This window comes from Lissotriton vulgaris, chromosome 11, assembly GCF_964263255.1.
Source record: "Lissotriton vulgaris chromosome 11, aLisVul1.2, whole genome shotgun sequence".
In the NCBI taxonomy this organism is placed as follows: Eukaryota; Metazoa; Chordata; class Amphibia; order Caudata; family Salamandridae; genus Lissotriton; species Lissotriton vulgaris.
This window is the reverse complement of record NC_141699.1, coordinates 212,560,888-212,584,138: the sequence shown is the minus strand read 5'-3', so window position 1 is coordinate 212,584,138 and position 23,251 is coordinate 212,560,888. Positions and strand designations below refer to the sequence as shown.

The 23,251-nt window shown below is 41.5% G+C and overlaps 1 protein-coding gene across 1 annotated transcript in view; it reads right to left on the bottom strand.

The window, feature by feature from the left end:
* The window catches only part of TCHP (trichoplein keratin filament binding), a 343,197-nt gene that overhangs the window by 300,642 nt on the left and 19,304 nt on the right, over window positions 1–23,251 (bottom strand). The window contains exon 2 of the mRNA XM_086943123.1: window positions 14,163–14,353. Within this exon, the coding sequence (XP_086799249.1) occupies window positions 14,163–14,353 (191 nt within the window). The remainder of the gene's footprint in view (window positions 1–14,162; window positions 14,354–23,251) is intronic.

The window sequence follows — 23,251 nt, the reverse complement described above, 5'->3', positions numbered from 1 at the left end:
GAGTTATTTTATCATTCTAACCGTTTTCACTTAAACCTTGCTGCGCTCAAATCCTCGTGGCCCACAGTTTAAGCCACTGAAGAAACAATATAAACCACCAAATAGAAGGAGCGCCAAAGTAACAATATTAACAATTAGATATTGAAGTCCATAAATAATCCAGATCCAATGCAAGCTTCCTTTTTTTATACTGTATCCAGTCTTTTTATTGATAGACGTAATTTTTGTATTTTTCATCTTCATTTCGTTCAAAATAAATTCTTCAAGAAGACATTCACAAAATGTTTTAAATGTACACTCCACAGCCTACGCATTTTGTCCCTCATGGGACATCATCAGGGCTGTAAAGAAAAAGAACATGATAAGAAATTCTAAACTTCCGATGCCTGATTTTCGACAAAAGCTCAATACATTTCTTCGTTTGGTACATTTTCCCCAAAAACTATAAATACAAATGTGTAATAAAACGGTAGCCTGCCTATATACCACACTAATAAATTATAATTACATTCATGTACCTACCTATATAACAATCTACTTTCCCAGTAATCTTTAACCAACTAACAAAAAGGTGGGAAAAACTCAATAATAGTCCGCATTGAAGTCAGTTTCTAAGAACATCTTTATCAGGCATATTTAGGACTTGTTATTAATCCGTTGAACCGGCAAATTATACTTAAACAAGCACACGGCAGACTCCGTTCATTTCCGAAAAACGCTGCGGTGTGACAACAAGGACGGGCTGCCAGGAAGAGAGGAGCAGGGAGGCCGACTGCATAAATATCGGTAAGCAGACTATACGGGCGGCACCTTAAACAGACCTTAATAGATGTAGGTTAACCCAGATTAGGGAAAATAGAATATCCACTACAGGAACCGATCTAAAGTGTTTTTTATATAATAATGGGAAACAGACTATACGGGCAGCATCCTAAACAAACCCAAATAGATGTAGTTGGACCCAGAATAGTGTAAATAATTATCCACTACAGGAATTGATTTAAGGTGGACTTTGTATATAAAAAAACTTTTTCAGTTTTGTTAGAGTTTGCCCAATTCTACCAATTTTAGTCTTGTTTTATAAATGGGTTATAAATATAAAATGCGATAGAAACGAATATTACCCCAAACACAATATAGTCTTACAGAACTCATACTCTGACAAAATAGTCATATCTTTATTAGACCAAAAAATTCCCTATTGAACATGATTTCAGATAGAGCTATATAGAATGAGCTTCACTAACTTATGGAACAGGAAGACTATAACGTTTAGGAAATATCCCATACAGATCCCAACAAAACAGAAGAAGACACCTCACAGGACAGGCACTGCGAGGGAGATCGTTACCCAATTGAAAAGGGGAACTTGGCACTATAACCCTGACTCCCACGGTGAGTGCACTGACAATATATGAAAGAAATTGTGTAAAGAATTTAAGAAGAAAAGAAAGACACTTCATACAACTTAATTCCCACAGGGAGGATAGAGCTAGAAGGTTCAATATATAGAACGGTGGCTCCTCCTGGCAGCAAAAGACACAGCGAATATAGAGCCTCATTAAGGTATGTGGGAAAAAGTGACACATGAATTTTTTGCACAGAGAAAATAATATTAGTAAAACACTTACTACAGGTAATTGAATATCCACAGGCAGAAAAGGAGAGCATCTAACCTCGTACCGTAGAAAACTGGACAAATCTGGTCTGAAAGTAATGGAAATCCTCTAAACCCATGAGTTGGTATGTAATGTAAGGTCATGAAACGCAGCCTTAATGAACAAACCCATTTATTTATAGAAAATGATTATTAATCATTGGCTCTCTATTTAGGAGACAGAGCAACTTTGCACACATTGAATTGGCAAAGCAGCAAAAGTCCTAATTTCAAAAAAGGATCTCTCTTAGAACCAAGTAGTTCAATCCAGGGAGATAATAAACTCAACTGGACCAACAAGGTACGCACCTGATTGTAGGAGGTACTTTTTCTCTTTTTTAGTTAAGGAGCGAATGGGGGTCTCTACTTTAGATGGAGTATACATATCCATGGGGAAGGCAAACAGTGGGAAGATTCTTGTAAGATTTTTCCAAGAAATAACCGCATGAATAGCACAGGAGTAAGAACGTATAGTATAATTGAAAATGTAACATAAAAAGAAAAGGAGAAAAAATCTTTATCAAGGGGTTTAGAAGCAACAATGGACAGACAAATGATGTGAAAAGATGATATTGACATGTTTGGTAACTATGTGTTTTATTATTTTAATTGTCTAGAATCAGTCCTGATGAAGGCATACTAGAAAAAAAGCCGAAACGCCGCGTCGACCTTTTTGATTCTGTGACTTTTTTATTGTATTTTAACAACATTGTGATGAATATGTACATTGTATAATGGTTTTAATGAATTGTTTTTTATAACATTGTATTGTGGAATAAAACTTGTATTTTGTTACCGAACCAAAGTAGTGATATGTTCTTAATCAGAAAAAAACGTTTATTTACTTAACTATTGTGTCTAACGATATTGTCCATTTGTTGTTTGTTGTATGGAAACAAAAATCTAGGTATAGACAACCAAACCAACTCCTTTTACTTGTCTCCCCACCTGATAACTCTATTTTGATAACATCAAAAAATTCTTTTGGTACACAAAAATATGTTCTTTCTTGTATGAATATGTGGTTAGCTCTTTTGCCTTCTTCATGGAAAACATGCCCCTCTAAGAAAGAATAAATAACCAGAGGGTGCGGGAAAGGGGGATACCCGTTAGTCCTACACTAAAACAAGACATTATCTAAACTGTCCAACGAACCCGGACGTTTGTTTCTGTTTCCTCCTTGTTATTAATCCTGCATAGCCCTATAATTTACTGTACTATCTTTGTACTTTCCGAGATTAATTTGTCCTGAAAAGAATAGAGATACATATAAAATATCTGTATCGGTGTACCCTTCTGTTCCTACATTTCTAATCCCACTCTTAAATCCACGTATACAACTCTATGTGATTACAAAGCTTACACTAAGGTTTGATAGGAAATGGACTGCTTCCTTCCCATACAACTCATATTGTCATATTAGGTCGTATGCCTCACCTTGAGTCTTTAATATGGTGAATTTATATTAGGGACTTTATCACTTCTTTCTTCTTTGTTTCCCCATCTGTTTAGTATTTCACTGGTGGCTATTACGTGCAAAAAACTGCATTATAATATACCCATATTACCGAAATGAAATTTCAATAGAACCTAGTTCGTTTATGTGGTTAACTCACCTAAATTATGGCTAATTCTGATGTTCCATCATAAGTGATCATAGTTTTCTTTATAAAAAAACAAAAAGTGAAGTGCCTCTCTCTGTAAAAAAACAAGCTATTATGAATATCCTATACGATGCTTTGGTCTACTCCCTTAGTTCCCCGCCTCCTACTGACACAATCTTCTCACCTCTTATTAACGATAAAATATCCTTAGTAAGTCACATCAATTGAAGTCCAATCTTCATAAATCTTAATGTTAATTCCACATCACCTGTAAAGTGTAAGGAGACAGCCTATTCAGGCACCGTGCCGCCATGTACTATGTTAAGGCCGGGAACTAAGGGAGTAGACCAAAGCATCGTATAGGATATTCATAATATCTTTTTCACCGATAGAGGCACTTCACTTTGTTTTTTTATAAAGAAAAACTATGATCACTTATGATGGAACAGCAGAATTAGCCATGTTTTAGGTGAGTTAACCAGATAAATGAACTAGGTTGTATTGAAATTTCATTTCAGTAATATGGGTATATTATAATGCCGTTTTTTCGACGTAATAGGCACCAGTGAAATACTAAACGGAAGGGGTAACAAAGAAGACAGAAGTGATAAAGTCCCTAATACAAATTCTCCATATTAAAGACTAAAGGTGAGGCATATGACCTAATATGACAATATGAGTTGTATGGGAAGGAGGCAGTCCATTTCCTATCAAACCTTAGTGTAAGCTTTGTAATCACATAGAGTGGTACAGTTGGATTTAAAAGCAGGATTAGAAATTAGGAACAGAAGGGTACACCGATAGAGATATTTTAAATGTATCTCTATTCTTTTCAGGACGAATTAATTTCGGAAAGTACAAAGTTGGTACAGTAAATTATAGGGCTATGCAGGATTAATAAGAAGTCTTAAATATGCCTGATGAAGATGTTCTTAGAAACTGGCTTCAATGTGGACTATTATTGCGTTTTACCCACCTTTTTGTTGGTTGGTTAAAGATTAATGGGAAAGTAGATTGTTATATAGGCAGGTACATGACTGTAATAATCATTTATTAGTGTGGTATATAAGCAGGCTTCCGTTTCATTAAACATTTGTATTTATAGTTTTGGGGGAAAATGTACCAAACAAACAAATGTATTGAGCTTTTGTCGAAAATTAGGCATCGGAAGTTTAGAATTTCTCATCATGTTCTTTTTCTTTACAGCCCTGATAATGTACCATGAGGGACGAAAAGCGTAGACTGTGGAGTGTACATTTAAAACATTTTGTGAATGTCTTCTTGAAGAATTTATTATGAATGAAATGAAGATGAAAAAGTAAAAATCTATGTATATCAATAAAAAGACTGGATACAGTATAAAAAAAGGAAGCTTGCATTGGATCTGGATTCTTTATGGACTTCAATATCTAATTGTTAATATTGTTGTTACTTTGCCGCTCCTTCTATTTGGTGGTTCAAACCTTAGATTTGCCTACTGCTAATAGGCTTGAACCACCAATTAATCTTATAGAACAGTTGTCCCGCAGGACATTAGTAGGAACCTGGGTCTGAGCAAGAACCTCCTCAGGGAATACCCTTCGTGGAAGCAACCATATTTAAAGTTAGCCTAGTATCTGACTCCCTAGGTTTGATCCGCCTGGATTTGAAGGAGAAATCAGAACCAGATTTGAGACCTCAGAAAGCAATCAGAGGAAATTTGAAGGTCATGTCAGGTCCTTGAAGCTAAAATTGGACAAGCTGGCAGGAAGAACAAATACCTTGGAGGAAAATATGCAGAGAGCAAAGATAAAGATACAAGAAAATACGCTGGAAATAGAGAATCTTAAACAACATATCCAAACTCTGACAGAAGGAATAGAGAGCTAAGAGATTTATTCTTGTTGAAATAACCGGAGACTTTTAAATGTACCGGGGGGAGCGGAGGAAAAGGATCTGAAAGAGTTTGTGATAAAGCTCCTGCAGGAAAAAGTTCTAAAGAATAATTTCACTGTCCAGATTGTTATCAGTCAGTCAGTAATATCTTTATTTCGGTCGATTTGACCTTAAAAGTACAACTAAAATGACATACAATTCATTTACTTTTAAAATCGATTGCAGAAAAAAAAAAAGAATAAAAAAGATAGAGCAAGGCTGGATAAATAAATTAAACATAGGTGACCTAAACATACACAAGTATGGCCTATCACAAATATGTGGTATAATCTATTCGACTGGTTCCACATATGAAAGAGTCTATATGTAAAACAATGGATTGGTCTTGGCTGGAGACAGTTCTGACAATACAAAGTGCATGTACGTCAATGCAAGCTATAAAACAGATAACAAAACCAGGTATAGAAGATCAGAGTTTGGTCTTGGCCACAAGATACATGTTCGGGGACAGAAGACCGATATAGCAAAAAAGAGCTAATATGGGATAGGTGTATCAATGCAGGTGATCACAGTTAAACTATACTAATAGTTGGCCCAGTAAAATTCCTGGTTTCATTTGTACATGGCAGTGGCCCTTGTTTGTTACTATGGTTTTGTTTTTAAAAAGACCCTACAAGTGCACCACATGGAGAATAGGAAACCTGCTACCGAATAAACTATCGGGAGGCTGGTATCATGTTTGAATATCCTGAATATCCTGAAAGCCTCGCAGCAGCGTCCGGTCCCTAGATTTCTACAGGTCTGGACCAGCCTCCATTTTCTCAATTTGTGGTAACCAGGACAGCAAAAAAATACATAAAGGTCAGATTCTATTGGGCAATCACATGCCGGGCACCCCAAAGTTTGTGAGCCGCCCCAGTTATTTGTAAAGGAGCGGAGGGGCAGAACCCCTTATCTAAACTGTAAAAAGAGCTTTCTTGCAGTTGCTGGCTTGGTGTCATCCAGGGCCGGCTCTAAGCTATACCTATCCTTGGACTCTAGGAAGATTGCAGTCAGCTTACCTGCTAGAGGGTTGCATTGTAGTTGGGCCAGTTTGAATTCCCCATAGAAATCCCAAAGGTTGCCCCGACCCAAGCTCGTTAACGTGTGACAAACATAGGAGAGCCAGGGTAAATTGCCCACCCCTAGTAGGCTCATCATCTCTCTTAATTCATCTCTATATGCTGCAAGTTCGGGGGTAACCCACAGACGCTGCCAGAATAGGAGGAGTCTAAGATTAGATTTGTTTGCTATGGGCCTTACTCCCAGGTCCAAACGTAGCGGCGTGAGTGGGGTGCTCTGTGGGAGACTAAACAGTTGCCTGAGAAAGATGTTTTCTGACTGTGTAAGACTCTCACAGCAGCGGTGTCCCGATAGTTCTGCTCCGTACAACACCCCTCCCCTAGCTTGTACCTTGTAGATTTCTATGGCACGACTCACAGGTTTATAGCTTGACTTTCGAAAAACCTTCATCAAACCTCCAGATGATTGCGATAGTTTAAGAGATGATTTGTTTAATTTGAGCCCTCCAATCCATGGAATCTGTAATAGGGATGCCTAGGTAGTCAAATGAGGATAGTCTTTCAAGGGGTTTGCCATGTAGAGATGGATTTGGTCGATTGCTTTGGGGGGAATTGAACACCATGAATTTGGTTTTATGGAGGTTGATTTCAAGCCCTCTTTCCCTGCAGAACGCATCGAACCTATTTAATACCCTCTGTATCCCCATGGGTGATTTAGGCACTAGTAGAGTATCGTCGGCAAACATCATAGCTGGAATTTTGCACGTTTGCAGCTTAGGGATGTCCAAGTCTTTCTCGCTGAGCAGATAATCTACTAACCCATTTATATAGAGGCCAAATAGGGTCGGGCGAGTAGGCATCCCTGGTGGACACCTCCGTTTACAGGAATAGGGTCCGTAAGGTTTCCCTCCTTCCCGTATCTAATTTGGGCGTAATTTCCCTCGTGCAATCGCTTAATGGCTTGGCACAAGTAAGACGACCTATCTCATGGAGAACTGCCCACAAATTTTCTCTTGGGACCAGATCAAGCGCGTACCTCAGGTCTACAGATATTAGGTACAGGCTGCCACCCTCCAAACACACGATCTTCCAGTGTAATATTTGTAGCCTGAGGATTTGGTCCAGTGTGCACAGTTTATCCCTGAACCCTGCCTGCGGGGTAGCGAGTATCTTATGCTCCTCCATCCAGCTCTGCAGCTGGAGGAGCAACACGCGAGCAAATATTTTTTGTGTAATGTCTATAAGGCTTATTGGCCTATATTTGATTGGCAACAACGGTGAGCCCTTTTTATATATGTGGATTATTTCTGCTACGCCCAGCTAGCAGGGATCTCCATACCTTGGAGAATAGCATTGAATACCACCCAGAGGTATGGCGACCAGACAATGGGTTAACTACGGAAAAGGCCCCCAGGGATCTAGTCTAGTCCGGGGGCTTTGCCCGGTGCTATTTTGGAAAGAGCGCCAGTTATCTCATTGAGGGATATCACAGTGGTGTCATCCAATATTGTGGGGGTAGACATAAATGTAGTCGAGGAGACCATCCCCACAGAACAGACATTGAGAGCTGGTTCTTCCAATGTCTCCACCCTTGAGTAGAGGGACTCTAAGTGGTCCCGCCATAAGCCTGCCTCCAGGTTTGACTCTATCGGAGGTTTAGCCTCACAACTGCCTGTGTTGACCACTTTCCAGAAGGTCCTCATGTCCCGGGCACCCAGAGAGCTTCTCAAGATATCCCCCAGTTATCGCTTTCCCACCCTTTTTTTGCCTCACTAACATTGGCCTTACCCGCCACTCTAGATGTTTAAATTAAGGGACGATCACTAGCCTTGATAGAGGCAATCAGGGCTGTTTTGGCCTTGCGACATTCATCATTATACCAAGGGTGGGTATATTTCCTATTAGGCCTAAGGTTTTTTATAGGAAAAAAGTCTACCGCTATAGCCAGTAGCCTAGTAGGATTCTGGGTGACCATCTGAAGATCAATTCTGGCACCATTAGTAGGTACAGAATTAATTGCGGTCAAGAGCACCGGGATAAGGGCTTCGTACTGGGAGCCTAATTTATACTGGGACTGGTTTATGTCTGCCCATTGTACTCTTCTCCTACAGTTTGAAAGAGACAGCCTTTCATCAATAGGGGAATAGACACTTACTGCACTCCCAGGATTAGGTTTGTGTAGTTTTAGCACGAGGGCGTTATGGTCACCATCTTGATGTGCCATAACTTTAAAATCAATAACCCTATGCCAGGATTTGGAGTCGATTAGAATGTAATCCAGTAAGGACCCTCTCCCATTTCTAATGAAAGTATAATTACTAGATGAGTCAGATTGTGTTCTTCAATTGCATGCCCTTAAGGAGTATTTTAAAACAAGGCAATTCATGTGGATCACCAGAGGGGACAACATTTTGACTAAAGGGCATGAAGACTCCGGGATGAACCAGAATTCGTCTTCCTCACAGAGACTATCCTTTTGCAAGCCTTGTAGTGGCTCAAACTGACAATTAAAATCGGCTTCTATGTTCATCTTGTGATTATCTGCATGCCTAGCTAAAAATGACGTTAGTTCCTCAAGAGTTTTTGACTCCTGGCCCTGGCTAACTGGTCTAATGCACACATTTAAAAGGCCAATGGAGACCTTGGGGGAAAAATGCAGAAGAACGCACATAATGTCGTTTGAAGAGGATTCTATCCATTCTGCCGAGAAACCTAGGTGGACTGCCACCCATGTGCTCAGGCCTCCTGAAGGTCTCCCTTTTCCACCTAATGTTGCAGGGATATTGAATATAGCATATCCCGATTTAGAAACATCCCCACTTGCCCACGTCTCCTGGAACATGCAGATCTCTTGTTGGTCAATGAAATGGCCCCATTCTGGGTTGTCAATCTTGCGGTTCAGGCCTGCTAAGTTCCAGGATAAAAAGAGTAGCCTTGGGCAGTGAAGAAACTTGTTTTTTTTGGCAACTGGTAGGGAGGACTGTGGGGGAGACCCGCAGAACGATGGAGGTTGTTGGTTAAAAATCAAAGTCCTGTTTGGGCCTTCAAGGGTATTCCCTGGAGAGCCGCTTATGCTCCCACAGGTTTCCCCTTCCCTTAGCATCGTATGGTTCCCTGCATCATTCTCACGGGACTCAGTTACCAACGGAGTTTCGCCCAACTGCACTTCGAGGCCAAAGGCTTGGGCCTAGAGTCAATCCACTCCTTCTAGGCTACTAAATCGGTTTGCTGTAGGAATATTGTACATTTGTTGCCTGGGCCAATAATGTTCTACGGAAGCTTTGTTGTAGCTATAGTTTTCGTGTCTCCGGTCCCACCCATATTGCCTTGTATCTTCGTAGACCCTCTCAGGGGGATAATAATAGCCCATTGGGAGGGCTAGAATTTGACCCATTTTTCTCCCATCCTCTCTATTTAAAATTTCTTGCACAACGCAGGGGTTCTAAAATTAATCACTATGCAAGCACCTTTCTTGTCCTTGGGCCTCCAACATAGCCATCCCACTCTACGTGTGGTTAAAATCTCTTCAGCGTCTTCATACCGGAAATACCTGTGATTCGCTAGACAATGCATGCATTCGTTTTTTTATTCTTGATGTAATTCATGTTGGCCCTTTCCAAGCTCAGGGTTACCAGCCAGGATGAGGACATATGGGGTTGAGGCCGGTGGTAGGTTAATAAATGGCGGTGGGGCATAATCCTTGGAAACCACTGTGCCTGTTTGTAAGTCTACCCCTGCCCTTTGATTATTCGGCTGCCAAGGTGTTTAAGTAAGGGGGGTGGGTGGGCTTGCTCTACTAGTGGTGGAGGTAGAAGACCTCTCTCTGTTGGCTCTAGATGGAATTAATAGTTGTTGTCTCTCTATAGTTAATGCTGGAGAAGCTGGGCGGATATTGTGTTAAGGGGTTGGAATGGTCTTTGTAGAGTTCGTATTTACTTTGTCTCCAGGACCAGTGTCCATTTCAACTGTCCCGTCAACTGCCCCCCTATTGCATGTCCAGTTGGTAAAGAGCGAGGTCAATTTATTGACCCTACCTTCAAGTGATTTAAGTTCGTCCTTAACTATGCCCTCACTTGAATTTGAAGATCCACCACTAGCTTAGTAACCCACATTGGCTGTTTCATGGCTGTTGGCATTCCCTCCAGTTCCAGAATTCCTATTGTGTTTCTTTTCTACCATGGCTTTCTTCCTTCTTGCCGTCGCTTTTACTTGTGGTTTAGCTCTCCCCTTTGTGATGGGTTGATAGGAGATTCCACCCTGAATTGGTCAGGAATACTTGCTTCAGCAATTGAAGTTTGGGCCCTAGGGGAATCATTTATCGGGACACCTGGGGTTCCTGATGATTGGAAGGTATGGGAGTCTATTGTATGGGTTTCCAAGTTGGGAGTGAGGGATAATCCTCTCTCTGTCCGTTCAATTTCAGTGGTGACTGTTCCTAGAGACTTTTCTAACATCCTAATATGGAGGTCGGCTTGGTTTTAGGTATAGGAATAGGGGGGCCTTTAATTTCTTTTCTGTGCATGCTCGTTTCCCCATTCTATTTGGGTTGGGGCGATTATCTAAGGTACTATGGATGGCTTTAATTTAGGCACTAGTAATTGTCTTGAACCTCAAAATAGTGGGACAGCTACTTGGCTATGGCTAGTTCAAATGACCAAGTGCATAAGTGCTCAAAACAAAAATTCAACCAAACTAGTACGATCTACCTGGATTACAGGGCTAAAAGCGTTCATACTTGCTGGTAGAAGCTTGAGAACTCACTAGCAGGTAGCACTGCTGTCAAAATGGCTCAAATATATTTTTAAACTAAAATATGCAATCCAGTAGTAGCTCATCAACACTTAATAGATGGTTGAAAGCATAAAGCCTTGTTTAACAGTTAGACCGTAAAAGTGCAAAGTGCTAAAGGCAATGTCAGGGCCCAAGAGGAAAAAGAGCAACGTGATCATGTGATTAGCAGCAGTAGAAAAATGTAAACATGGACCAGTGCAAGGTGCTCAGGGCTAGCAATGTCAGGCCCCTGTAGACAAAGTGCAAGGTGCTTGATGAATTTAGCAACTGTAACGGGCATGTAAACAATTTACTGCTAATTAAACTTGTTATATAAGGTCCCAGTAATCAATAAAGAACAAGCTCAATAGGGTCCAGTAGTCCAACGCCGGGATAAAGGACGGTTATTAGTAATGGACCTAGTCAAGAAGCCTTAAAGCTAACCAGTTCCAAGTATCAACATGAGGGGAAGTGGCAGTTACGAGTGCAAGAGCGGTTAAAAGAGAGTCTCACAATACCTTTTCTGCCGCCTCCAGTGAGGCACGAGTGTCTTGGTCCTTAGTAGTAAGAGGGGTGGCCCTGCCCTGCCTCTTCCTGGCAATAACGGGCAAGGGCGGGCTCACCCTTGACCCAGGCGCGTCCCGCACTGCGGGAGGTCGGCTGTGCTTTTCTAGCGCCTCCAGGAGCGAGTGCAGCATCGCGGGTGCAGGGGCTGCTGGGGCTGTAGTTTTTGGATTCAGCCGTTGCCCTCAAGGCGTGGGTAAGAAGCGCTATGCCGATCCCCTCACGGCAGGAAGAATCCAGCAAACGGACCCTTAGGCGTATCAGTATTGGAGAGTACATGGAGATCATTTCAAACCTAATCTAAAACCCCAAAGCCCCAGGTAAATATATGTCAATTTTCTTTACCATTCAGTCTCGTTGAGCGGATCTTAAGCAATGCTTTACAGACAAAACAACTGTTGCATGAAATGTTTTCTGCATAACAAGGTCTGACAATGGTAGGGCGACTGCACAAAGACATTGAGAACAAGGCAAAAGAATGGATTAGTTAAAGAGTTTAGGAGCAACAGTTTAAAGCAAATTCCCAGCCACAAGAATTATGTGGAGAAATGAGGTGTTTAATTTTAAAAAGGGCGAAGAAGTGTATGAATTAATAAAGAAAATTAAGGGGTCACTGTAAGATAAAATAAGAAGATAAAATTGCAAGTCAAAAGAGGGTGAGGGAGACAACACAACACTTGTATAAGTCATAGTTGAGTAAATCACCCAGATGGTATGTCCTAGAATAGCATGGGTATAGTACCATGGATTATGGAGGGGAGGTACACCAAAGGGGGTGGGGGCAAGGTAAACTGGAGGATTGAGAGCACTGTATGGGGAGCATGTAGGGAAAAATAGAGCGGTCCTTATCAGACATATAAAGGTAAAGAGTAAAAATGTCCTAACAGCAAGCAGCCACCTAAGGATAGACCTAACCCAGAGAAGATAGCACCATATTTTCCTCTTTAGAAGGGCAGCATCTCTATCCAAGCTGTCCCTTTTGCCAACATCATTTGCTTCATCAACTCAATCTGTTTGAAGCACCTTAAAACAAACCGCTCTGTGCCCTGAGGAAAACCTAAACTACTGCAAAACACCCATTCACAAAGCAACTGCTGTTTCCTACCAATGCTGAGGGTCTCACTCTGACCTGGTTCTCATCTATCTTAAGCGATCAGATTCAGAGTCACCTGCTGCGGGTAGACAAAGGTTTTTTCACATTACCTATCATCTTTAATACCTTGATGCAGACTTCATTGTCCCTCTCAGAGACCAAGGCCTCTAATTTCACTTTTGCTGTTAGGACACTCAACTCTACTTCAAAGTTCATGACCATGAAGACAATACCATCAAACTGCGCATCAGTAGTAAAAGTCTGAAAATTTCTCCTCCACAGTCCCTCCCGCATGATACACTCCTTCACCAACTACACAACTCTGGCATATCAATTAACCCTTCTTCCAAGAACCAAGATACTTTCCTTGAAATCAGCCTTATCACAAACAATGAAAATAGTTCAGTAAAAACATGCCTTCCACTAGCTTTCTCTACTGAGAAAAATAGTCCTGAACTTTTACTCCAAATTCAATACACTCTTGATCACTGCCATTGTGAACTCTAAAATGGACTAGGCAAACAAGCTGAATGCTGGTCTTTTAACAACCAGATGGACTCATTAAAGAAAGTGATAATGCTATTGATAGATTAGCATAGCGAGTATACCATAATGCCCAGACCATTCACCCTCCATCTGGGTGTGAATAAAACACAAATGTCCTCTACCTCACACACAAGTGACTAGGTGGAAGTAGCACTCTGTACATCAGTACGTGTCAAAAGCATCAAACAGTCCTTGCTGCTTAGCTAACAACATTCTTCTCAATAACCCAAATCCTATTTCTCAGAAAAAGAGATAGCTTCTTCTTGATAAAGCCTTCGAACTCCCCAACAACAGGCCATCCCATATATTAGAGTCAGCTTTGGCATGCTATTCTAGAGAAAGTCCATTCAAGCCCTAGTCTTGGAGTCCTTGTGTAATGAATTGCGTTTATTGCCATTTCCCTGCCTCTGCTGCACCAATGTAGTATATTTTTCTCCTTAGTGAAAATAGCAGATTTCAGTCTAAGTTATATTGAAAACCAATTGTTGGATTGGGTGGGCATACAAATCTCAGCTTTCCGGCATCTATTGTTAACCCACCTAGGCAGCAGGAAAAATAAAGGAGAATCAGGACTGTCAGTACTCAGACACTAGTCACCGTAAGAAGGATATAGAATAATTTCCTGACATAAGAATGAAGCTTTGAATAATCTTTGAACATCTGAGAACTGTAAAGCTATCTCATTTGAATGGGTCCTTTACAGAGACGGGAGTGGATATGAGGAATAGGAGGCCAAAGATAGCATGGAATTAGCATATTGTTTGGCAAGAATATCATTACACCATATGAACTCTGAACAGAAATAGTTGTGTGATTGTAACAAATGACAGGAAATAGGGTGCATGCTCATGAAAATATGGGCAATGGTTGCAGCTACTGGGCACAGGTAAATAAAAAAAACTGTGCAGTCATAGTGCGATGGAGAAAACAGAATGGGAAAACACGAATTTAAACTTCCACTAAAGACTGCTTGTCAAATGGAAATACATTACCTCTGTTGGTACGACTGCCGTGAGCTCCATTGTGCTTGTTTGTCGCTGTAGACATCCGACTGCTTAAAATAGCGACTGGCCTGTTCCCACTGCTGTCGGAATCGAGCTTCCTGTTCTCTCTGACGAACAATCTGCTGCTCAAGAGCTTTATTTCGGCTATGCCAATTTGTGTGTAGCGTAGGTAATGCCATCTGTGCAAACAAACAGATTATGTTCAGTGCAAGGGTAGAGCCATGTAATAGGTAACAATGAAAACAAGCAGCAGCATATGAAACAAGCATTTAGAAATGCAAATTAGGGTTTTGACTTTAATAGTCCATAAACTTAAAGAATGATCACCATTATTCTAACGTTAAACAACGCCAGGCGCCATCATTTAATCATTTCCCACAATATGCCAAGGGACAGCAATGTGCCAATGGGTGAGCCACCTGCTGCCAAGGATCTCCACTATAGGACTAGATTGATGCCATTATTTCTTGTAAATTGTTCCAGTGGTGAGCATCATTATAAAAATTATGTCATAATATGCCAACAATGGTCATTATATTTTAATGGCTTGTCAGATTGCAATAACTATATCGGTTTTGTTTAAAGAAAACCATTCAAATTAGTTTTTAAAAAGTGGTCATTATATTGCTAGGGGTGAGCACCATCGAGAGAAAAATGACCCCCCCGACCATTCGACAGAGAGCCTCCAGGGGTCAAAGGACATCTCCAGTCCAGATTCACTACACCAGGTATGCACATAGATCAAACCCTCCAAAGGTAGCATGAATCTGCAGTCCAGTATTTTAGTGTTCAGCATCTTGCACGCTACATTATGGGCTTTATTCACTGCAGCTGTTGGTCGACTATGCACAGCAGAGACTTTCACCACTAAGGCATTTAGTCTGCAGATATAAAAGTTCTTAAGCTTTTAACTTCTGTGGACCCCCACTGCATCACTACTGTAGGCATCCTAGGCATAAGCAAGTTCTAGGATTAGAAACTCAAAACAAAACACAAAAATACAGAAACAAGAACACATAAAAAAAATGCATCAAATACGAAATTGTATTTAATTCACAAACTGATCATACAAAAATCAAACATTTAACGAGAAGGTTGGAGCTTTTCAAAAATTAGCTTTACTTCTGAAAGACGAAGCGATATGCTAGAACCTAGCACACCACTTTACCAATTTTTGCTCCGTATGAATGCTCTTTTTGTCAGAGTATACAGGTGCTTCAATTACTGTCACCCATTTCAATACTACATTCAGTTTGTTGTACTTCTGCTGCTTCCATGAAACAAGCTAAAGCTACCCACCTAAGTTGTAGGTTTCTATTTCGAATTTCCACCGATTTATAGATCTTTATTATTATTTTTAATTTAGCATATATTAAATATATATACTAAATTGAAAATAATACTTGTATACTCCGACAAAAAGAGAGCCTATATATATATATATTTATACATACACACACACACACACACACACACTTTAACTATCCGCTAATATTATTTATTTCTCTAAACAGTCACTGACCGCCTAATATGGGGTAAAGGACTTCCAGGGGTTCAGTGGACCCATGGTTAAAAGTACTAATCTAGGTGAAGATTTGGAACAATGAAAGTCAGACTTGGAGAAAAATGATCTTGGCATATGTGAGATTTAACTGTTCAGCAAAGAAGGGATTATTTGGTAATTTAGCCTGGGTTTCCTCTTTGAATTTAGGTATGTGTAGTCGTCCCTTCATCAGTGAAAAAAGAAAAAGTACAACAACTGAAAGGGGGAAAAAGTGCAAGCCTAGCTATTGCCTGCTTAGGACAAAGTAAGATCTGTGTAAACCGTTTCGTGTTTAGGAGCAGGCCCATGCTTGACTAGTCCCACTCAGCTCATCCCACAGTATCGGGAATCCGGTCCTGATCAAGTAATCGCAAGATCTACATACAGACTTAAAGAGACACACAGACACACAGACACACACACACACACACACGCAAACGCACACACACACACACACACACACACACACATACACACACACAACACCCCACCCTCCTGTATAGAGCACTCTCAACACTCTGCTCACCAAAAGTTTCTGCTTTTCTATTAAAGTCTTTAAGCATAAGATTAGCACAGGGCTATCCATACGGAGCTGTAAAATGACCAAAGCCTTTTATAACTCCAGGCACAGTATTACAGCTTTGGTTTGGTAAAATACCATCCAAGCCAACCTGAAATGAATAAAAGCAACCCCCGACACGTGTTTCGCTCTCATTAGAGTTCTTCAGAGAGGTATATCTTTGTCCAGACACAAGGGAGCACCCAGTATAAGTCAAAACAATACCCGATTAGGCAAAGTGACACATAAATTATGCAAAAAAAGAAGCAGAGAACTCTGGGTAGTTCTCAAGTTTAGGTGGAAAGCAGCTTCTGTATAGAGCACTTTCAACACCAGCGACACTCTGAATTTGCTCACCTCAAATGTCTGTTTTTCTATCAAATTCTTGGAGCGTGTTTTGGTTTGCTAATAACTTTGGCCCCATTTGACGAATTTTTTCATTTTCCAAAAGAAAAATTCATTCACCTTAGCCCCTTCCTGAAAAACATCAAGCGAGGGCCAAGAAAAAATGGGGGTCCTAAAACATAAAATGCCCATGCATTTTCCAGGTACTGCCTTAGACGAGACTATAGCAAAAACTGCTGAACGGAATTACACCAAATTCGGCAGGAAGCTAGATCTTGTTCCGCAGATTGTGCTTTATGCAATTTGGTGTAAATTCATTCAGTCGTTTTTGAGAAATAAGGGTGTATATTTGGTTAGTTGGGCTTGCAAAAGTCCTGCAGGCCTCCTGCAGGAGAGCAAATTTAACAAGCATTGGTAATGCATCAGTGTTGCCTATGTGATGAGCTGTATTTATCAATCACCGGCCGGGACGAAGGGAGGAAGGAAAGAGCACCCTGACAATTATCACAGGAGTGGAGAGGATGAAAAGTGCAGGAAAATATCCTACAGCCAATAGAAATGGAGGGAAAGTATGTGGCAAGCACAGGAACCAATGAAAATCCAGGAAAGAGAGGGGGTGGGATGTAACCACCTTTCAAAGATTTATATTAAAAACAATAGATTTCAAAAGCACAGCGCAAGCGATGTGCAGGCGAAACCTAAAAAAAGAGTTCACACGAAAGCGACAACACAGTTATTCGGCTATGGGAACAGATAAGAGCCCCCTTTTAAGATACATTAAATACAAGTGATTTCACATGTACAGCGCAAGCAAAACCTAAAAATGACAAGCATTTGCAATGCAATAGGTCTCGCATTAGGAAAGTTTGAGCTATTGGTATTGTAAATGACAATTTTTTTATTTATGTGTTGTTTTTGAAAATAGCGAAATTAATAGCTTTGTCATTTACAATGCCAATACTTTTAACTTTAGCAAATGTGACACCTATAGCATTTGTAATGCAATATAAAAGTTATTGTAATTTATAATGGCAGTAGCTTTTGTAAATAACTTTTGTAAAGATTATGTTCATTGTATTTTATTGTGACGAAAATCCAAGAACAGAAGTGAAATATTAACATGTTTTTGTGACATTTGTAATAAAGCTTGAAACATTGAGAGAACATATTTGAACCAGTTGTTGTTGAATGGTTGCACAGATTGATGCTGTGGAGGTGCTGAGTGATGTTCTTGTGTCGACGAGTGATGCTGTGGTAGCGCATAGTGAGGTTGTGGTGCCTCTGAGTGATGCTGAATGATGCTATGGTGATGCGATAGATAGAGGGAGGGGGCGATAGATAGATAGAGAGCGATAGATAGAGGGAGGGGGCGATAGAAAGAGAGCGATAGATAGAGGGAGGGGGCGATAGATAGAGGGAGGGGGCGATAGGTAGATAGAGAGCGATAGATAGACGGAGAGAGCGATAGATAGATAGAGAGCGATAGATAGAGGGGGGATAGATAGAAAGAGGGAGGGGCGATAGAGAGCGATAGATAGAGGGAGGGGGCGATAGATAGAGGGTGATAGATAGAGGGAGGGGGCGATAGATAGATAGAGGGCGATAGATAGAGAGCGATAGATAGAGGGAGGGGGCGATAGATAGATAGATAGAGAGCGATAGATAGAGGGAGGGGCGATAGATAGATAGAGGGCGATAGATAGATAGATAGAGGGCGATAGATAGAGGGAGGGGGCAATAGATAGATAGAGGGCGATAGATAGAGGGAGATAGATAGATAGAGATAGATAGATAGATAGCGATAGATAGAGGGCGATAGATATATAGATAGTGATAGATAGAGGGCGATAGATAAGATAGAGGGCAATGGATAGATAGATAGATAGATAGATAGATAGATAGATAGATAGATAGATAGATAGATAGATAGATAGATAGATAGATAGATAGATAGAGGGAGGGGCGATAGAGAGCGATAGATAGAGGGAGGGGGCGATAGATAGATAGATAGATAGATACAGACAGACAGACAGATAGAATGAGGGCGATCGATAGACAGATAGAGTGAGGGCAATAGAGAGATAGAGTGATGGCGATAGATAGAGTGAGTGCAATAGATAGACAGCTAGAGGGATGGCGATAGAGAGATAGATAGATAAAGTGTATTTATATTGCATTGAGTAGAGTGTAATTATGTGGCGTGTAATTATGTGGCACTGAGTGGTATTTGGAGTGTAAGTTGCATTGAGTGCAGTGTAATTATGTGGCGTGTAATTATGTGGCACTGAGAGGTATTTGGAGTGTATGTTGCATTGAGTGCAGTGTAATTATGTGGTGTGTAATTATGTGGAGCTGCGTGGTAAGCTTTCAAGTACCTTCCGTTATTAAGCTTTCAGAGGGCATAAAAGGCAAAAAGGTCCTCTGCACCATGCTACAGTCTACTATTTGACTGTGTGGCTGATCATTAAAGACGGATTACTAGGGAGCCCCCAGCCCCCCTCTATTTTGGGGCAGAGGGGATTCTGGGAGTCTCAAATCGACATTTGTATGTTCCATTCTAGTGAGTAATGCCCTCCTGCAACATGGAAGCTTTCTACGGTATAACATCTCATTACTGCCATGTGTTGTGTACACATTTTTATAGGTGCTAAGCCTCTTTTAACCTAATTACACGAGGTTGTGCTGACATTAGTATGCATTTAACAAACACATATGGAAATTATTTCCTTCCCATACTAAGTGCAATTTAAGAAATAAAATCTGAATATTTACAAAGAGCATAATAACATTCACATTTCGCAACCACATAACAAGAATAAACAGCTAACTTCCTACAGAGGCAAGTGTTCATGAGGGAAACGCAAAAGATATATCTCCTAAACTTCCACTGACAGTACTTTAAGGGCTGTGCTATTCCACTGGAGATTGTGCATTATTTGTTACGAATCAATAAATTACTTTATTATTTGCACTGCTTGAGGCACTTTAGAACTTGTCTGACAAATTGGAAACCACATATTTTCACCATCCCTTGAACTGTAATTGATTAAAGAAGAAATACGGAATTGGACATCAACAAGAATAATGAAAGGGGCACGATTAGGACTAAAATACACTCAAATGATTCACAATTCTGACCTAATTTTCATTCTGAAAAACACCTACATCAAAGAGATACGTGAGCACCAGAGGAGTCTATGTGAATAATTAGAACATTTGCATATAAAACAAAGATAGTTGCAGCTATGGAAGGCAGGAGGGGTGTCCCTGACATTATTAAAAGCGACTTGAAGCCGACGTTCAGGTCTACAACATCAGCATAAAAATCACAAACTATCTGATGCCTGACAAATAAATCCTCCAGAGCTTTAATGACAAAATTAATGTTTCCCTTTTCTTTCCAAGTGTCCCCTTAGTTTGTAAAGAAAGTCCCAAGTGAGGCTCACTAATAAAGGTTTTTTCTCTCGCTTGTTTTTAGGTCGAGCTCGACCTACATTCAATGCGAAGCATTGATTGCTGTCTGCTCGGAACCTATTGGCATCCGTTTCTGGGAATGAAGACACGAGTCAGACGCGCGCTTTCCCAGTCTCAGTTTTGACTGCGGGAGCGCGCCTCTGAGACGCGCTTGCGCAGACGCACACACAGCCCCTGCTTTCGCTTGGCTTGCATGCAAACACGGCGCACACACACACACACACTGCCAGCCCCCACCCCTGCACACACACACAGGCGCGCGCACACATACACACGCTGCCGCCCCCATCCCCTCTGCGCACACACACACACATACAGACACGCACACACACAGACACGCACGCATACACACGCCGCAGCCCCCTACCCCCCCCTGCACACACAGACACACCCCCCGACCCCCCTTACAAGTAAGCCCCACTCACCACATCGCCGCCAATCCTGACTTCGGCAGCCACCGCGGGGCTCTACCTCAGGCATGGGAGCCCCGCCCGCGTCACCAATGCTGCTCTCTGGCACTCCGTGGATGCGGGCTTCACGCAGAAGGCGGAAGTCGTGCCCCACGACCGGCTTCGCGCTTCCGAACTTCCGGTTACAGTAAACAATTATTTCCTGGTTTCTTATGTTCGAATCGCATGTAATTGTAAATTGTACTTAATAGCACTTACTACCGGGTGCGAGGTCTTGAAGCGCTTAGCAGCAGGTAGCATATGTGTGGCAATAACGACTTTTCAATATAAAGAGCCAAGCTATGTGGCAAGTGGTGGCTTCGCGTCGAACCACATGGGTCAGAACTCGAAGCTGTACCAAAGTAAACAGTGCGCCGTGCTCCGGGACACAATGGGCGGAAACGCGCTGCTCGTCGCTTCCTGCGCCGCCCTGACTTTCCTCAGGAATTGGAAAGAAGCACCCCGGGGCCCTGGAGAATTCCAGCAGCACAGAAGGCTGCATTTGCGGTCCAAATCCACAGAAAATAGCAATTCATGTGAACGTTTAGAAGACGTAAGTTTAAGGTGTTATTACTACTTTTAAAACTTTTTTTTTTCAAATACCTAACACGTTTTTGCATAACATCTGCCACTATCAATGAAGTAATCTTACGGGAGTGTTGACACCCCTCGCCCCCATTCCAACAGAACAGACATAAGTGCCCTAACACCCGAGCGCACATTAGAAGCCCTGTGCCTAGTGGAGAGACTTGGACAATATTTTCAAACGTTGGTGAGGAAATGCATTTATTCGGAAATTCTGAAGCCTTCACACATTTTCTCTCCCCCATCCACCAAGTCCCTTTTCAGCTGAGCTTCAGAAGTTAGACTGACCCACGCCTCTGGAGCCCCTGTGAGGAGTAAGGGGTCACTAGAAGGGAGAGAAGTGGTGTGAAGAATTGCGGTTTATTAGTTGGCGAATCCCACTGTGTAATAAACTCACAACCCTGTCTTCTGTCCAGTCATGCTTGTCTGTAAAACCTTGGCTCAGTCCTGGGTGGCCGTTGCTTCTCGCAGTCTGGCTTTATCAAAGGAACAAGTGTAATTCGTTTAGCAATGTGTGGCATCTAACTATCCTAGAGTGATTTATTCCTCACACTCCCAAGATTGCAGTCCCTTCTCTTGGTCTGTTGAGCTTGGTAGCCCAACCTAGAGGTGTGGCTACCCGAGAGTTACATGCAGACAGGAAAAATGGTTTGACAAATCATTACCCCTTTCTGTCCCCAACACCAACATGTCTAACACAACAAAAGCGCAACCCCTCTTATAGGCATCACCATTTGTGTTTCAAAGGTGGCTTACCCTTTGACATTTGCCTTTAGCGCTCATGTTTCAAGCTTTATTACAAATGTCACAAAAAAGATGTTAATATTTCACTTCTGTACTTGGATTTCCATCACAATAAAATACACTGAACATTATCTTCACAACAGGTATTTACAAAAGTTTAAGCTATTGCCATAAATTACAATAACTTTTATTCAAGTATTAATTATTTAAAAAAAATTAAAAGCCATTATTTGTAATATCATTACATCTGAGTCACGTAAAAACAACACATATTGCATTGCAAATGCTATAGGTGTCACGTTTGCGAAAGTTAAAACCATTGGCATTGTAAATGACAAAGCTATTAATTTCGCTATTTTCAAAACCAACACATAAATAAAAAATGTGTCATTTACAATACCAATAGCTCAAACTTTCCTAATGCGAGACCTATTGCATTGCAAATGCTTGTTTCTCTCTGGGGGAGCTCCCCTTAACAAGGATGGGAATCACAGTCAAATAACAATAAAATAATTTTTAAAAATCCTGTTCCACCGCTGGCGTTAGCAGGCGTCTGCTCCGTCCTGTACACTGCACCATGGTGTGGCGCTCATTTTGTTCTAATTTTTATGGCACACAGACCAGTCTGGCCTATTGATTTTGTTCAGTGGAACCTGAAAGGTTTTTTACAGGCCTTCCCTGAGGAAGGGGGGGGGTTGTAAAAGGTGATACCACCCATCCAGAAGGAATGCCGTGTATGCAATTAGGGCCAAACTCCCAGCCAGGGGGTAGGATTCAAAGGCGGTGGAGAGAGGCAGAAACCCTCCACCTCTCACGGGCCAGAAATCCATTTAAATCTCGGAGGCCATCACGACTTATCAATGCTGCCGGGGACCATTAACTCTTTCAGGGCTCCGGACAGAGCAGGCCATGGCCCCCGTCTTGTGTGGGAGGAGCTGCAAGGGGCCTTTAAAAACACTGCAGATTCGCTCTCCCCGCCACGGCGTGGACGTGCTTCAAGCCTGTGAGTGCAGAGCAAAACATTCTGGTGCCAGGTTTGTGCAAGACTTGTCAGTAATAGAGGCAGGAACATTTGTGCAGAGTCCATTTTTAAGTCGAAACCTTTGATATTTATATAAGGAAAGATAGCAGTAACCAGTGGTAGATGTAAGAGGTTCTGTTGAACTACTCCAGCCTAGCGCTGTAAAAATCTATAAAGCATAGGCCATGCAGTAGCTGACCAGTATGGTTGTGTTATCGCATCGCCCTGAAAGATGCGCGGAAGCATAACGACCGTGTTCTCAGCGAGCAATGTCATCAGTGTACCTGAAGCTTTCTTTTCACGGTCTGTTGCATGAAATCCAACGGAAAAAACTGCACGGACTCTCTGTAAATCGTT